This window comes from Gigantopelta aegis, chromosome 6, assembly GCF_016097555.1.
Source record: "Gigantopelta aegis isolate Gae_Host chromosome 6, Gae_host_genome, whole genome shotgun sequence".
NCBI lineage: Eukaryota > Metazoa > Mollusca > Gastropoda > Neomphalida > Peltospiridae > Gigantopelta > Gigantopelta aegis.
In genome coordinates, this window is record NC_054704.1 from 60,839,103 (window position 1) to 60,852,136 (window position 13,034).

The 13,034-nt window shown below is 32.8% G+C and overlaps 2 protein-coding genes across 3 annotated transcripts in view; one reads left to right on the top strand and one right to left on the bottom strand.

Moving 5' to 3' along the window:
- The window catches only part of LOC121374311 (neurochondrin-like), a 36,408-nt gene extending 30,986 nt beyond the window's left edge, over positions 1 to 5,422 (top strand). For both annotated transcript variants that reach the window (XM_041501369.1, XM_041501370.1), the window contains exons 16-18: positions 1,215 to 1,313; positions 2,740 to 2,857; positions 5,241 to 5,422. In XM_041501369.1, coding sequence (XP_041357303.1) covers positions 1,215 to 1,313; positions 2,740 to 2,857; positions 5,241 to 5,286 — 263 coding nt within the window. In that variant the 3' untranslated portion in view covers positions 5,287 to 5,422. The remainder of the gene's footprint in view (positions 1 to 1,214; positions 1,314 to 2,739; positions 2,858 to 5,240) is intronic.
- A 1,046-nt stretch (positions 5,423 to 6,468) lies between these two features.
- Positions 6,469 to 13,034, bottom strand: part of LOC121374312 (lysosomal Pro-X carboxypeptidase-like) — a 24,418-nt gene continuing 17,852 nt past the window's right edge. The window contains exons 7-9 of the mRNA XM_041501371.1: positions 12,330 to 12,491; positions 8,431 to 8,615; positions 6,469 to 7,295 (exon numbers count right to left, since the gene is read on the bottom strand). Of these exons, the coding sequence (XP_041357305.1) occupies positions 7,088 to 7,295; positions 8,431 to 8,615; positions 12,330 to 12,491 (555 nt within the window). The 3' untranslated portion in view covers positions 6,469 to 7,087. The remainder of the gene's footprint in view (positions 7,296 to 8,430; positions 8,616 to 12,329; positions 12,492 to 13,034) is intronic.

The window sequence follows — 13,034 nt, forward strand, 5'->3', positions numbered from 1 at the left end:
TCTTGTTACTATTTCTGACCAGTGCAGTATGGCAGGAAATAAGAATTAGTGAAGCCAATGTATAGTATATTAACGTGCTTGATGTCGGGTGAGATATCTTGCCTGCTGTATTCTGTATGGTTAAATTGGAGAAGTGCTACTGGTATTTAACTTGCTGGTATGGCATCCACCTAGAATTGGCTTTTTTATTCATTTCAACAAAATTAGTATGTGGTAAATCCCGCAAGATTTGCACCTCATATATGTCAGTGGCATTTCGTTTGCCTATTTATATGTAATAATATGTTGATCTTTGTTGCTTGGTAGAAAATATGTAGACAGTTTGCTAAATAAATGAGTATTGCAGGTTTTGATATATATTAATGAATTTCGGGTTATACTTATGACTGGAAAAATGTCAGTTTCTGTATGTGGTCAATGGGTATTTTGGCTATGTAATTTGATCTTTTATCCAGCAATTACTAAATATATTGGCAAGATAAATTATAATGACTAGATAAATTTCTATATTTTTATACTTTTACGTTTGTTATGATCACGAACAGAATGCTGACCTTTGACCCTACAATGTAAGCAAAACGAATATATTAAAATATAATATTAAACAATTATGGAACTGTGCTGAGACCAATATGATGTTTTATGGGGCAACAATAATAATGTGGACCAATATTTATTTTTTTGCACTCCATAAAACATCATATTGGTCTCATCACAGTGCCATAATTGTTTTACTATTTCAATCATTTAATAAAAAAATAAATACACAAACAAGGCCCATTATACAAACAGTCAAGCATTATGCAATCTAATAATCTAATAAGCACAAGTATATTGCACTTTGACGTCTTACATGAAACACAAAGTCATCTGTAAGACGTTACAATTTCCAAAAGGCTGTAGAGCAAACCGATAGCACTCACTGGTCAGTGCTGAGCTGATTCCCTGTTTTACATCAGAAATAGTGCAGTATCACAATTTATTGTTTTGCAAAACCACAGGGCAGTGCAATATGATCTCAAATGGAATAACACGTCACGTAAAATTATCTGGTCGGAAGTCGTAGAATATGCATGAGGTAATAATAATAAATACAAACAAATATGGTATATATATTTTTGGTCAGTGACTGAAAATATAAATTAGTTGTCATATCTTGCCAATATTGAACTCAGATTTACTAATGTACTATTTTGGTACATGTTTGTTTACAGATTTGTCTGCTTTAATATCAAGGCGACCAGAAGTGATCCACATTGTGATGAAATCAGGATGGCTACCTTTTCTTGTGAAGACCTTAGCAAACGTTAAAGGTTAGTTTCTCATTTAGTACATGTATTATAAAACAGTTTGTATAGGATGTGGAAGTGTCATTTTTCAGGACTGAAAAGTTTGAATTTGGTAATAGAAAGTCATAGAAAATGAAAATCTGTCTCAAAGTTTGAAATTATTTATTCCCTTTTTTTCCTTCTTTTTTTTGGGGGGTGGGTGGGGGCTACCTAAAAACCTCTGATCTTAATGTACATAATGTAATGCACCTGGTTTCCAAAAGGTCCAGTTAGTTGTAACAATGAATATTTTTTTAACCTAATTTCATATGGTCACTAAAAAGAGAAATTTTAAATGTAATTTAAGAAGATATTATTTATTCTGTTCGGTATGATTGAACCCCCTCGGGGAACCCCCTTTTGTTTTGACATTTCTGGTCAAGTGAAAATTGATTAGCAACTATTATTTAATGTTTTAAAATTGTGTAGTTACTTCTGAAACTTGCACAGCAAATCATGACGCAATACTGAACAAAATGTTCTCTGCATGTGTAACCCAACCAGTGCTCCACCAGTGTTGTTATGTTTGTGGAAAAGTGTATATAAAAGATGCTGCTAATGGAAAAATGTAGCAGGTTCCTATGAAGATAACACCTCAGAATTACCAAATATTTGACATTCAATAACTGATGACTATAAGAATCCATCAAAAGTGGGATTTAAAAAGAACACCAGAGGTGGTGGAAATGTTCTACCAGAGACGAGGCTTTGACCACCAAAGATAAATAATTAATAGGAACTAAGCTGAAACTAGCAGAGTGAGCTTATTAGTCCCCTACCTGTCCAATCAGAGGGGACTATAGATTGCATCTTTGTACTTCTGTCTGTCCGTCCCACTTATAGTATCCGGATGTTTTTGTTTTTTTGTTTTTTTACAATGCCTTCAGCTATTGAACTGAAATTTTGTGTATAGCTTTATCATATAGTATTTCAGATCACATTTAACTTTCATGATTGTCAAAAATGGACCTTGATTTAGAAGGTAGGAAATTTGTTTTCCAGACTTTTTTTTCACAATACCTTAAGATATTGAGCTGAAATTTTGTGTATAGCTTTTACCTTGTATATAAAACTGTATTGTGCTACCTTGTTCCTGTAACACTGGGTTAATATAAAACTGACCATGTTCTGTTACGAATACAGTTTGACTTTCATGGCAATTTAACCTTTTTTCACGAAGTTATGACCCTTTATCTTGGGATCTTAAACATTTTTACTAGAATTTTTTTTTGTGCATGAAGATATTGAGATTAAAGTTTGTATATTATTTTATCATGTACAGATTATGTTTTATGGTGATTCACACCTTTTATTTTTTACTGTTATGGCCCGGTAGTGGATACATGTATGTATTGCTTTAACAGTACTGAAATGCTTGTTACTTTTGTTAATATAAAATACTTGTTTACAGGTGCTGGTATCGACTGTGATCTTGCAAATACTTTTCTGTCATTCCTTCTGGCTGTTGCATCCAGTAGTCCAGCAGCAAGGCAGAATATATGTGAAAATGGTGGATTTAACGTGGCACGGTAAGCAGCTTTCCGATTTGGATAAATTTACAATTCACAGACCCTCTGAACAAGGCAACAACACAGATTTGTTTTAGTTCAACTTGTTTTCTTGAAGCCCACATTTTCTGTTATTTATATCCAAGGTTCAAGCATGCTGTCCTTGGCACATATGTTACTTGGGCTGTCAGCTGTTGCTTGTTGGTCTTTAGAGAGAGGTAATGTAGTGGTCTTAAATCTCGCCACTTTGTTTTACAAACTTACTTTAGGTTGGAGCCAATACTAGGATATGAATCCAGCCCATACCAGTCTTACATAGACATTTTGTACAGTAGTTTACAATTAAAATTTATGTTAATTACTAACTTACATTAATAAATTAAAGCAAGTGTTATTTGGCTAGACTGTAATAAACTAAAACAAGTCCTGACGTTTTATTTTGTTTTATGAATAAAAATAAAATACCTGAAATGATATAATCTATACTTCCTATATGATACATAGAGAATACTACATGAGCAGCCGTTAGATACGTTTTTAAACAGCGAATTATAAGATAAATGGTATCTAACAGACACAAATGTAGTATTCTATTTCTTGCATATCTTCAGAAAAGAGTTTTAAATAAATAGAGAGAATACTACACAAGAGGCCGTTAGATACCGTTTATCTTAAAATTTGTTTTATCCTACAAGCGAAAATGGTATCTAAAGGACACAAATGTAGTATTCTATTTCTTACATATCTTCAAAAAAGAACTAAAACCTATTTATGGCCCTAGTGCGTAACAGTTAACTTGTGCGTCACATCTAGTGATCGATTTCTACTGTTTTTTTCCATTGGATGGTATGGTATTGATAAACCTTGTCATCACCTAGGTGCAGCTAGTCATGTGTAAAATGTTATCACACGTATATGCGTTAACAAGTATGTGTTACCAAAAATAACGAATAATGTTCTCACCAATGGGTGCGTAAGAAATTATTATATAATTATTATACTTATATGACACTGCATTAATCTAGGGAAAACAGTGTCTAAACAAAGTTAATGTTTTAACATAAACAGATACTACTTACATGTTTAAACAGTTGCTCTAATATGATGAAGACAATGCAATAGTATTTAGTGATGAATATTACATACTTGATAGCAGAGGTGTGTATTGAGCCAGTGCATAAAAGAAAGTATCCACCCATAACAAACCTTCATTTATTAACAAATGATTGTCATCACACCAGTATGTAGAGAATTCATATAAAGCCATTCATACACAAGTGTGTGAAGAGGTTATGTGGTTCATACTTCCATACAGTCAAACAAAAATCATGTTCAATTTCACCAATATAAAATACTATAAAATAATCCAACTGTTTCTTGAATAGTTTACTTTTTATTCATATAAACCTAATGATGTCCTACTGAAAGTAGTGCAAAACTGACAGTCACAGAGTTTTAAAGTCCAATTCAAGTATTTATAACATGATTATTTAACAATGACAAGATGTATCCATATAAAACTACTTAGGCTCATATTTATAAAGGTGTTTTAAATCCTTTTAAATACATTTTAAATCCATATTATAAAAAGTGATTTAAGATAAAACATTGTTTCATTGACAATGCTGTTTCAGGGCCCTGTTTTAACTTCTTTTAACACGTTTTATATGGCAGATACACACTGTTGCAGGCATATAAGAAGGATATTTTATAAATGGGTGAGGTCAGTGTATCTAAAGGCATATGGCCATGCTAACCACAATGAAGTTTTTATTTTATTTATTTATTTTGTATTATTTTATTTTTATCCTCTGACTGGTTAAAACTCAATTTCCTAGCATGAAAAACCAAATAGTATTGTTTTAGAGGACAATTTTTGCCTATTTTAAGCTTACTATTTTGTTTCACACATTCCTCAACCTGTGGTGGTATGAAACATCAACCACATCATTTCACTGCACCGAGCCACAAAATTATTGGAGATGCACATATTTCATGCAGCCAATCACATTTCACTGAACTGGACTGCTTGCACAGAACATATCTAGCTATGTAATTGTTGGAAAGTCACTTTACAGAATAACACTTTTACTACCTAGGAAATACTTCAACTTAAGAAGCAATACTGGAAGAGAAAGTGTTCAAATTCAAATGACACCATTACTTTGCAGTGTTAAACAGCACCCGTTTTAAGTAAAACATATTTTTAGGGTGTGTTAAAATGCTTTTATAAACATAGTTTTTAAAACATGTTTTAGTATCAGCGTTTTAAACTTAAAACTGGTTTATAAATATTTAATTTTGTTAGAACATTGTTTTATCATTTTAAAATATGTTTTAAAGTTAAAACACCTTTATAAATAAGGGCCTTAATGTTTTATGTTTGTTTTTTTCTTTATTTTAGGATCCACAATTCTCCAGAGCTGTCTAATGTTCTTTCCACTTCCTAATAAATAAAGGTGGTTTCAAGTTAACCAGAAACATACATTGTGATAGAACCGATGTTGATGGTGCTAGCTTATACTTTATCAGTTATTATCGAAGCAAACAATTGTGTATTTTGTTGTCAATAAAGTATAATTTTTTTTACCTTGTTTTCTTGTTATTTTGATATGCAAAAAAAAAAGAAAAAATATTTCCACCTTTTTGAGGGAAAACAGGATAGGTTATGTAGTGGCAGTGGGTTTTTCTACTGCTCTCAACAGAGACTGATCAAATGGGAAGAGAGCCTTTTTTTGTACTGCCATACTACAATGCATTGATGGTATAGTATGTGCTGACTGTGATTTCCAAAACAGTAAACTGTAAGAAAATTAAATTGAGTTTGTTGGGTTTTATCATATTCTCAGAGTACAGAAAAGAATATTTCTTCTTTAGGCATAACACCATTTATTCCTAAAAGAGAACTGAAAGGGATGCTCTTAACAGAGAAGATGTTGATATTCTGTGGATCATCAGTAATGCAACATTCATATGAATTATGCAATAAAACATAATTATGATAATATATTTCAACTGCTGAATGTGAAGTTACCAGCAGCCTTTATTTTCAAGACTCCAGATGTTTAACGATGGTACTTGCTTGATTCTATTTCAAGTCGTCAGTTTGATATGTTTCATTTCAACTTATTTTCGTACTTATATCCAATTAAGGTTCAAGCACACTGTCCTGGGCACACATCGTAGCTGTCTGTCCAGGACAGTGGGTTAGTTGTTAGAGAGAAGAGGGTGTAGTGGTCTTACACCTACCCATTGAGTCGTTAAAACTCGTTCTGGGTGACAGCCAGTACCGGGCTGCGAACTCTGTACCTACCAGCCTTACTTACACATCCGATGGCTTAACCACGATGCCAAACATTTGATGGCCACAGTATTTATAGACACAAAGACAATTTGAAACATTGCTCCACTACCCAAGAAAGTTGTGTCCAATTTCATCTGCATTCTGCTCAGTTTTTAGGTGAGACTGGTACTCTCAAAAATCATGGCGGACTAATTTTTATAAATAGCATTTGTGTTCACCGGTCTCCTATAATATGTCTGATGGTACTATGTAATTATTTTAAAGAGTCCTGCACTGTTTTAAATGACTGAGAATAGATGGGTTGAAAAAACAAAACAGGAAGAAGTTATTATTTTTGCAGTTTAATATTTCAAGGTTTCTATCGGTCAAAGGTTTTAAGTGAGTCTGCTAAGTTGGGTTTATTACTGTTATAATATAAGAAAATGATACTGGCAGCTAAACAAAATAAAAACAAAAATGGCATAAATCAAAGACAAGAATGGAGGAAGTTTGCCACAAAATTTCCTTATGTTTTGGGGTGGGTGGGGTGGTTTTATCAGTAAGGCTCGCTAAATTGAGGCTCACTATATCTTCAAACAGAATGTCCATATGGTATTTTAATTCCAGACTCCAAAACTGTACTGATGCATCTCGTCACACCAATAACCAGTCAACCTACTGTGCTCCGTTGTGTGCGATGAGTTGCTTTTAACCCACCTGGATCTCTAAGTGCACTGAAAGTTAATAGGACTATATGAGGGAGTGTATAAAACTTTCAGTTGTGGTGTTTACACTGGAGTTGATTTACTCATTGATTTAAAGTCTTGGATAAAGATCAATATGATTTATAAAACTGTTCAAATATAGTAAAATATTTTTTGCTATATTTTCTAGTGAAATATACGATTTCACAATTTTTCATTCTATCACAGAGAAATCAGTTGTCTGGGTAACAAAAATGACTGATATTAGTTTTGCGGCAAGGAATTTCCTGTTAACCAAAGGCGAATGATGTTTTTTTCTTGTGTGCGAGCTGCTCTGACAGAAGATGTGTCGTGTGCATTGGCAAACCTCAGATCTAGATGGTGAGCTCCATACGGGATCTGAATGCTGATCATTGTGTTTGTCAACGACTGCATCACACCGCCGCTCGACCACGGGTCATACAAGCCATTACTGAAAGATAAGCACACTTACAGCTTACAACTTGTGTAGCACACTACAATGTTAGCAATATGAAAACTAATTGATTTTATTGATCAATTTTGATTTCTTCTAGTGTTTCTTTTAAAAAAATATAGAGCTCTTTAGAGAAAACTAATTGATTTTATTGATCAAAAGATATTTGAGGTATTTAATTAAAAATATGTCATTACTGTTCTGAAGGTTTACATAGTATTTATCAAGAAAACAAGTCACAAATTCCAATTTTATTTTGGTTAATTTTATTAAAATAAAAAACATTTTTTTGAATTTACCGTACTAGTGTCAATGTTCCATGACCTCTGATGTTTACAGGTTGAAGTTTATGTAGTTTGCAGTTAGTCAATATTCTATAGCATAATGAGTTTCTCAATTATTGATTGGACAGAAGATCCCCAGTTGGCCAACAAAGTACAGTTTTTAACAAGATTAAGTACTTTTTTCTTTAAATTACAACTTCAGTCATTTTACAACACACAAAAGTACAATAAATGTGTCTGAATGTATTTAACGTTGCTTGAACCACATATGGCAGAAAACTTTTATACACAAACATCCTTCCAAAAAAAAGACCAAGTTACTGAATTTCGTGACTTTCATCCATTTTTTCTCACAAATAGCAAAGATCATCCATTAAACATAAGGATGTCTCATTGAAATAATTGCAGATTAAGCCTATCATGTCTAATTTTCCCTGAAATATAAAACTGTTATGGCCCCAATTTTGGCATTTCTTAAATAATATCTAAGAATTCCATTTCTAATAATGTATCATGAATTCAGTCTCCATATCTTTACTAAGCCTCCACTTAATTTACAGTTTTAGATTTTTTTTGTTTTTCAAAAATTTAAATTTAAGTTTAATATTTAATTAAAAATGAAGTAAAATCTAATGTTAGAACATTGTAGAAGAAAAAATAGCTGCTCATTGTATTTTTAAAATAAATTGTCACAGTAATGTTTTTTTAATTCTTTTCTTTTTTTGGATTGCCATTTTCATAGTAACAAGTGATAGTGGAATTGACAAGTGTAGTTAATTTTGCTAGCAGTATATGTACCAGTCACCCGTACCAAAGTTTATAAAAGTAAAATAATCAAAAGTTGTTACCTGAAAATAATATTTCCAGTGTCTTTGATGTTTTTCCCATTGTACTGCTCAATGATCCAGTATTCTCTGGGTTTGACTTTGAACTGTTTATAACATCCTTCACTGTATGCAGTGAAATTCCACTCTGAAGGTTCAAACATGCTATTGGTATCGGCACACGCTGGCATCACCATTTCTGTACAGGCCTGTAGATATTGTTTAACAATTATACATGAGTTAACTTTTATACACAACTTTGTAAAATGTTAAACTTTAGCTATAAAACAATTTACCTAAGTTCATGAACTTCATTACATCATATTATAACCTTTTCACGTGAAACCACTTCCCATTTACAATTAATATTTATCCTTCAATTAATATTTTTAAAATAACCATTTACTTTTTTTTAAAACCATGACTGTCATTTGACATATCAAAGTGCATTGTGGAACCAACACAAATCTCATATATCCTTGGTATCATTTCAACAAAATAATGTATTTATATAATTATATATATGATTATTATCAGTACTTGTCACTGGAATATGGTACAGCAATATTAAGACTTAGGTCATAGAATGTGTCATATTTTATTACCCACCCCATAAACTGAGAAATATTAAAACAGTTGAAAATCATTTAGACAGTTAGATAGTAATTAAGAAACCCATAGAGAAAAAAACCCATGAGACTTGATCTGAATCAAAATAGCTCAAAACTAATTTCAATCAGTATTTTATAAGAATCATACCATTGATAAAAACTGCAAGATAAGAGTATTCTCAGGCTGAAATTATGCTGTGCCTTATTTTGTAAAATTATTCTTCTGTTACTCATAATGCCAAATCAATTTCTATAAGCAATAGTAATTTATTTATTTATCATAAAATAGCTAGCATATCCAGGGTAATCAAAGTATGTGATATTTTTCAGATCACATACATTCACAATTTGATAATTTTGCAAATTAGCTATAAATTAATCAAGGTTACGGCACTATGTGTATTGCCATGCAAACGAATTATGGTGACCCTCCATAATTGATGCATACATTCAGTCATAAAGAAACAACCCATTTCAATACCAACTTTACACTGAAAGCTGTCAAGCATTCAGAAAACAAAAAACATTAAGCACTAGTTTATTTTTATGTAAGAATATCCAAAACGACGTCATTAAAGTTTGACGACCCTTGGGAGATATGAAAATTAATTTCCCAGACCTTTTTTTTTTATGCTTCAAGATATTGAGATGAAATTTTGCATATTGTTTTTATCATGTAGTGTTACAGATCAAGTTTACCTTTTATGGGGATTCACCAGTGGTTCACATAATACAATTTTTATTTCTAATATATGATACTGACGATACCGAAACACACTCAGATAGACCATGGATATGAATACCACAGCTCCTCAACAATAAAGTAATGCTACTAGTTTAAGGTATAATGGGAAGTGTCCGTGACAACCCTAGTTCTGCACAAAAACTCTTTTTAAGTAATAGTTAGAGGACGAGTAACAATACTTTATCGGCGTATAAAGGTAGTGTCGCACGAGAGAAAGGCGAGGCGTTAGCCGAGCGTTTTCTCGTGCGACACTACCTTTATACGCCGATAAAGTATTGTTACTCGTCCTTTAACTGTCTTAGAGCAGAGCCAAAATCGTTATGACTGCACGTGCAGCAATACCGCTTATAAAGTGAATGTCTGAAGTACTTTATCAGGATATAAATGTACTTCACGTGACCAAATATGAAGCTCCCATTGGACTAGAAATTCAGCTGTGCTCTAATTTTGGTTGGACCCAAGTTTAAAATATTTTGTGGAGAACAAAATACCGTTCTAGACTTTTTTGACATGTGGTAACCTCTTGGTAACCTGAATGCTTGTTCGCGACTTGTTTCAATGCCTGTAATGATGAACTGTGACAATTAACTAGATGCCTTCCATGTAGAGAGATGTTTACTTTCATCAATTTCATGTCAGCAACGCTTTTTATAACAGGAAGAAATTTAGTGTAGACTTGGTTCAGTATCAGAAATTTGGCTAATTATTAATATAAAATACTATATTTACTGTACAAAAATACAGAACAAATGCTTAGCAATCACTGCCATTAAAAACATATTGCAAAAAAAAATTGAAATAGATATATTCTATTTAAAAAATGCAATTATGAAAAATGTATTAAAGAATGGTCCCCATGGCTCAACCTCTTTAATGAGTGAGTGATAGTAATATAGATATAATTAATTATTAAGAAAATATAATGTATACATATATACATGTAGCAATATATATTGTGACTGATTTAGTGCGTGGCTTGTTTGGAAATCGCGTGTTTTATGTCTTATTTAATTCAAAACAACTTCTTTCCTTCTTCTTATGCCATCTATATCTGTCTATTTTTCTTCTTCTTCTTCTTCTTCTTCCTCTTCTTCTTCTTCTAAATCCTTTTCTGATTCTCATCCTTCTTATTCGATATTTTCTCTGTTCCCATTTAAATCTCAGATCATAACAATAGTTATATTATAGATCACTGTCCATGTTCATCTGTATGCATGAATTGAACTTCACCCATTACCGGCCTCAGTGGCGTCGTGGCAGGCCATCGGTCTACAGGCTGGTAGGTACTGGGTTCGGATCCCAGTCGAGGCATGGGATTTTTAATCCAGATACCGACTCCAAACCCTGAGTGAGTGCTCCGCAAGGCTCAATGGGTAGGTGTAAACCACTTGCACCGACCAGTGATCCATAACTGGTTCAACAAAGGCCATGGTTTGTGCTATCCTGCCTGTGGGAAGCGCAAATAAAAGATCCCTTGCTGCCTGTCGTAAAGAAGAGTAGCCTATATGGCGACAGCGGGTTTCCTCTAAAAACAGTGTCAGAATGACCATATGTTTGACGTCCAATAGCCGATGATAAGATTAAAAATCAATGTGCTCTAGCGGCGTCGTTAAATAAAACAAACTTTACTTTGAACTTCACCCTGAATCAGTCTCTATTAGTTTTTGTTATTTTTAACACAGTTTGTTGCTGCTTAGACCATGGATACAAATGTAAAGCAGTGATTCGGGGCTCCCAAACCCGACACTGCTATATGATCTGGGACAATAAATATGTATTAAAAAAAAAAAAAAAAAAAAAAAAAATTTCCAATGAACTACCCTGTTATGGTGAGCCAGGAAAGTTGAGAAAAAAAAATTATTAGCTGACCCCAGAGATAAAATAACACATGGCTTTGAAGTAAATTTTGGGAAAGTAGCCCAGATGTGGGTGGGCTTTTTTTTTTCTTCCTTTTTTTTGAGGGGGGAGGGGGGGGGATGTGTTCGTTTTGGGTTTGTTTTGGTGGAGTGTTTTGGTTTTTTTGAGGTGGTTGCACATGTAGTTTCAGAACAGTACCCCATTTATTTTACATTCTGCATCTTAGTGATTAAAAAGTAATTATGTACAAATAAAAATTAATATGCATATGTTTATTTTTTTAATAATTGTTTATATTAATTTTACAGGAAAAGCAAAAACATAACATAATAAATGACAAAATGATTTGACTGAGAACCTGGCAGTGGGTAAATGTAAGACATTTTTTATGTGAACATCATATTTTTAACGCAACTGGAAACCTAGTAGGCCCTACCTACCAGCCTTAAAATGCTTGAGGCCAGTGTTCTTTAGACTTGGGCCACCAAATAATTATTTGGCCAAAGGCCAGCGAACCAATTTTCAAATCCACTGGTCACATATCAAGTGAATTAAAAAAATAAAATTCTATAATCTCCTGGTGGTAACCACTACACCACTGAAGCTGAAAGCAAAGTGCATCGTCACAAAACTATTTATTCTCAGATAACCACACTAATGTGGAACCCTTCTATCAAAGAGTAAATTATGCTAGTTAAATGAGAACATACTTGATAATCCCATCCAGCATCTCCTAAACTGCCAGTTGCTTGCTGAGATGTATTAAGACACTTGACATTCCCAGTGGAGTTGAAATAAACATTGACAGCTTTATAAAGACCATCAATTAAACTTAATTCAGTCAAATCATCCAGCAGATAGGAGCAAGCAACCTGTTGTGAAAACAAAATGGAAACATGCATTAAAAAAAGTGACTGAAATCATAAACTTACAACATATTATTCCTCAGTTGGCAAAAATAATTACTATACTAGTGTTAATGGCAAACTGTTCATGATTGATCATGGGTTTATATAATTATCAGATCACATACTAAGTCAAACAGCTTTAATTTCTGACTAACAGGATTTGAACCTACCGCATTGATCTGCCTTTCATTTCACTGTCCATGACATTAACCACTCGGCCAAGCGGTACATTTGAAATAAATGCCAAATTAACCATAGTTAACATCATTTCTGTCAAAAACTTGGTAAAATGGCAATGTAATATCAGTACTTTCATTAATATTTTAATATTTTAAATTAATTTAAAGCTTTTAACAAATTGCGATATATACATTTGAACACATTTTCATGAGAACTAAACAAAAAAAGTCTTCATTCACTATATAAACATTTATTCATTCAAAATAATCACACCCTCACAGCATACACAGGTCCATGTCATTATTTCTCTTTAGGTTGTGGCATCAA